At 38.1% G+C, this 4442-nt stretch overlaps 2 protein-coding genes across 2 annotated transcripts; one reads left to right on the top strand and one right to left on the bottom strand.

Moving 5' to 3' along the window:
* The first annotated feature begins 141 nt into the window (after positions 1-141).
* LOC18099207 (endoglucanase 2) lies at positions 142-2723 on the top strand. The gene is made up of 6 exons (XM_006383058.3): positions 142-636; positions 776-1059; positions 1196-1633; positions 1741-1888; positions 2048-2214; positions 2320-2723. The coding sequence occupies exons 1-6, from the start codon at positions 414-416 to the stop codon at positions 2650-2652; spliced, it is 1593 nt and encodes a 530-aa protein (XP_006383120.3). The 5' UTR covers positions 142-413; the 3' UTR covers positions 2653-2723.
* Positions 2724-3146: 423 nt separating this feature from the next.
* On the bottom strand, positions 3147-3642 carry LOC18099206 (histone H4). The gene has a single exon (XM_006383057.3). The coding sequence runs from the start codon at positions 3566-3568 to the stop codon at positions 3257-3259; it is 312 nt and encodes a 103-aa protein (XP_006383119.1). The 5' UTR covers positions 3569-3642; the 3' UTR covers positions 3147-3256.
* Positions 3643-4442: the final 800 nt, after the last annotated feature.

The raw sequence follows: 4442 nt of genomic DNA, 5'->3' as shown, positions 1-4442 counted from the left end.
CTTAACGAAATGCAGTTCCTATTAAACCACAACTGCTGTAGTTGCTGACAGACATGACAAATTCATAGCAGTCACCTTCTAGTTCTAGATGATCCTATCCTTGTTATTTTTAGTGCGCTAAAATTACAAAGCGCTAGCAGAAATGTCACTGTCAGTTCCAAACAAACGACAAGCCGCCCTGCCGTTCTCAACCTAGTTCCTGCCATGTCGACCTCGTCTTTTTTCAATAACAAGTATCTTTCTCGGCTACTTCCTGACCCTCCACGTCTGCATGCCCCCGTATCCAACGGTTCGCAAACTCTCAGATTCTCACTCCCAATTGTTCAAATTCAAGCATGTAATCACTGCATCTCTGTGTCTTTTGAGATATAAATAATTTTTTGCTGGACATAACAGTGTGTGTACTGCCTTAGATGGAAGCTAAAGACGTAGAGGATACAGAATCTAATTTTCGTTGGTGTTGGTTTTTGCTAGTTTCAGTGATTGCAATTCTTGTCATAGTAGCAGGTGTACTCGCAATCTTAGAGGACTTAAAAGACTCCAAGAAAGATTCAGCTTCACATCATCCTGGACCTGTTGTGAAAAAATATGCTGATGCTCTTGAGATTGCTTTGCAATTCTTCGATGGGCAAAAATGTAAGTCTCTTCCTATCAGAATTACTTCCTCTGCTATTGATTTTGTTACGGGGGAGATAATTTCAGGCAAAAAAAAAGGAAACTGAACTAAATGGTTGTTGTTGGTGAAAATGTTGATGTTATTGATTTATTGTTGCAGCTGGAAAGTTGGTGAATAACAGGATCGGGTGGAGAGGGGATTCAGGGCTACTAGATGGGATTGAGATGAACTTGGATTTATCGAAAGGAATGTATGATGCTGGGGATCTAATGAAGTTTGGATTTCCTATGGCTTTCACTGCAACAATGTTGTCTTGGGCAATTCTTGAATATGAAGAAAATATGAAGACAGCAAAGCAATTAGGACATGCCCGGGATTCACTGAAGTGGATCACTGATTTTCTCATCAATGCTCATCCTTCTGAGAATGTGCTTTATATCCAGGTTCCCTACTTACTCTTTACTTTGAAGATGGTGTCAAAGAAGTTATCCCATCAGCTAACAATTTTCCGTCATTGGTGTCTTTAGTTGAGGAAAAATATAAATTTCTGAATTGTTCCAACGTAAAATGTTTTCTTAGGTGGGTGATCCTGAACTGGACCACCAATGCTGGGAAAGACCTGAAGCCATCAGAGGAATAAGGCCATTGACGCAAGTTAACACATCCTTCCCTGGGACAGAGGTTGCAGCAGAAACGGCAGCTGCTATGGCATCAGCATCTCTTGTTTTCAAGAAAATCGACTCCTCTTATTCCAATCTGCTCCTTGAGCATGCCCAACAACTCTTTTCTTTTGCTGATGCTTATAGAGGTTCTTACAGTGTCAGCATTCCCCAAGTGCAAAACTACTATAACTCCACAGGATATGAAGATGAACTCTTGTGGGCAGCAGCCTGGCTTTATCATGCATCCAAAGACCTGTCATACCTCAAATATGTAACTGAATTAAATGGTCAACAATTTGCTAATTGGGGAAATCCAACTTGGTTTAGTTGGGACGACAAGCATGCTGGAACTCATGTATGTATTCATAAAATGCCACTCTTTAAGTTAACAATGTTGTGTAATTTAACGTGGTGATGTTGATTAGGAAAACCAATTCTAATATAGCTTTGACTTTAAGGCAGGTCCTGTTGTCCAGGTTAAATATTTTTGGTGCAAAAGGGATGTCAAGTGAGGAGAACCTTGACCTTCAGATGTACAGGAAAACATCCGAGGCCATCATGTGCGAGCTCCTTCCAGATTCACCAACAGCCACATCTAGCAGAACAAAAGGTGATTTTCTTATTGATATCACTGCACATGGATAAACCATGTCATTATGGATGTGAAGTCATCAAAATTATCTAGTTATTGTTGTTCTATGGATATTAATTCTATTAACATTTCGGTGGAATCCTTAATCCATTGAACACAGTCCTTTTATCTATGCAGGTGGTCTGGTATGGGTCTCAAAATGGAACTGCTTGCAACATGCTATGGCTTCTGCATTTCTAGCTGTTCTATTCGGTGATTACATGGTCACAACCCAGATTTCAACTCTATATTGCCATGGAAAATCCTACAGTCCAGCTGATTTGCGCAACTTTGCCATTTCACAGGTATGTTACTTCAATAACATTGAATCACCTCAAATTAGATGTCTACAATTTCTGGATTTTATGCTTGTTTATTACTCATCGCCTCGGTGATGCAAATATTTTCAGGCAGATTATATTTTGGGAAATAATCCAATGAAAATGAGCTACCTTGTTGGGTATGGGAGTAACTACCCTCAAAATGTACATCATAGGGGAGCTTCAATTCCTGTCGACGCCAACACTACCTGCAAGGATGGATTCACGTGGCTTGACTCGATCAATCCCAATCCAAATGTTGCTGTTGGAGCAGTGGTTGGTGGCCCCTTCCTAAACGAGACCTATATCGACTCACGAAACAACTGGATGCAAGCTGAACCTACCACTTACAACAGTGCTCTCGTTGTCAGTCTCCTCTCCAGCTTAGTCAGGAGTTCTTCAGTGGTCGACTCTTTTACATAGCACCAACGAATGTAAAATCAGCCCCCTGTAGTTCGATCTAAGTTTTATGGGCATTCCACTTGGGACGAAAAGCATGGACCTGTCAAAAACACATAAGCCGTGCGAATCTTCATACAGTAGCTTAAAATTAAAAAGTCCAGGAACAAGGCTGGTGTGTGTGGGCATTCTAGTATTGCATTCATTTTACAAAATTTAGAGTGGTAAGTAAATCCAAGTGCAGTAAGCATACCTACAGGGAACTAGAAAAATAAGTAGAAAGCGTGATTTGCCTCAACCAAATCCCTTAACAGACCAAACGTCAAACAGCTTGACCACGTACTCTTTTTCATGCTCCATCAATCCTCTTAACCCTGTTTCTTAAATCTCACTAGAAACAAGTTCATGGGCTTATTTTGCAGCATCAAACAAATTGAATTAAAATGCAGCAAACAATCATGGCTTCAAATAAAGATATTTGATTAATAAAAAAAGATAAGACAATAGACAAGACAGAATTTACGAAATCTTTCCATTTTAGATTCAAATTTTCAGTTACAGCTCACAAAAGATTAAAATTTCTTAGCAAAAGAAACCCATACAAACAGAACAGAAGACACAAAAAACCCTAGCCCCCAAACCCATACAAAGTACGACCTTGCCTCTTTAGAGCATAGACAACATCCATGGCAGTCACAGTCTTTCTCCTAGCATGCTCTGTATAAGTAACAGCATCGCGAATCACATTCTCAAGAAAGATCTTCAAGACTCCTCTTGTTTCTTCATAAATGAGACCGCTAATTCTCTTCACACCACCTCTTCTTGCTAGCCTTCTAATTGCTGGCTTCGTAATTCCTTGAATGTTATCTCTCAACACCTTCCTGTGCCTCTTTGCACCTCCCTTTCCTAGCCCTTTTCCTCCTTTTCCTCTCCCAGACATCTTCCACTTCTTGGAAAATTTAAAGTTTTTTCTCGGAAACCGAAGGGAGAGACTTCCACTTTTGGTGAACGCAGTGAGATTTGTTGGGTATATATAGCGGGCAGAGCGGGGTTTTTTCAACTTTTCAGATTGGCGGTTGTTTTGGCGGTCATCAGATTTGTGTTTTTTGTGCTTTAATATGCACCGATGGTTTGAGAACATCTGACGGCTGTTATAAGATACTGAAATGATAACTCGGATTGCCAACGTGGCTTCCTTCTGTTTGTAAGATCCGGTGGATTTATGTTTTATCCATGGTTTAAAATGTTAATCCGCGTCAAGAGGGTTGCTGCTTGTATTGACCGTTTATTGGGTCGATCCAACGGTTAGAGAGATAAACAGGATATACGGATTGCCAGCGTGGAGTTTTTCCCAACTGGATAACAAAATATAAAAGAACATTTGTCAGTATTAATGTATTTTCTAGTTGCAAACAAAATATCATTAACTAAATGTATATATTTAATAAAATAAATTATGAATTAAATGTGTTAATAAATTTTAAAAAGAGATTTTAACACGGATTAAAAGTTAAGTTATCAAGCTAAGAAATATGAGAAATATATAAAAACTAAGATATTTGATCTTTAAAATATAAAAATAACTTTAAATTTTTTTGCATTAAATTATTCTGAGAAGAGTAATAATTAAAACTCCTTCAAAACAAACTAATTTAATAGTAAAAGTCTTCCTTTTTTATAAACATTTTTAATTTTAAGAAAAAACAAATCTAACTTTTTTTATTAAAAATCAAAAGTAATTATAACATATAACAAAAAGAAACTTGGATGATTTACACTCGGGATAAAAAAAGATATCCCTATAATTAGAACTC

This window comes from Populus trichocarpa, chromosome 5, assembly GCF_000002775.5.
Source record: "Populus trichocarpa isolate Nisqually-1 chromosome 5, P.trichocarpa_v4.1, whole genome shotgun sequence".
NCBI lineage: Eukaryota > Viridiplantae > Streptophyta > Magnoliopsida > Malpighiales > Salicaceae > Populus > Populus trichocarpa.
Note: the sequence above shows the minus strand (reverse complement) of the source record. Positions and strands in the feature narration are given on the sequence as shown.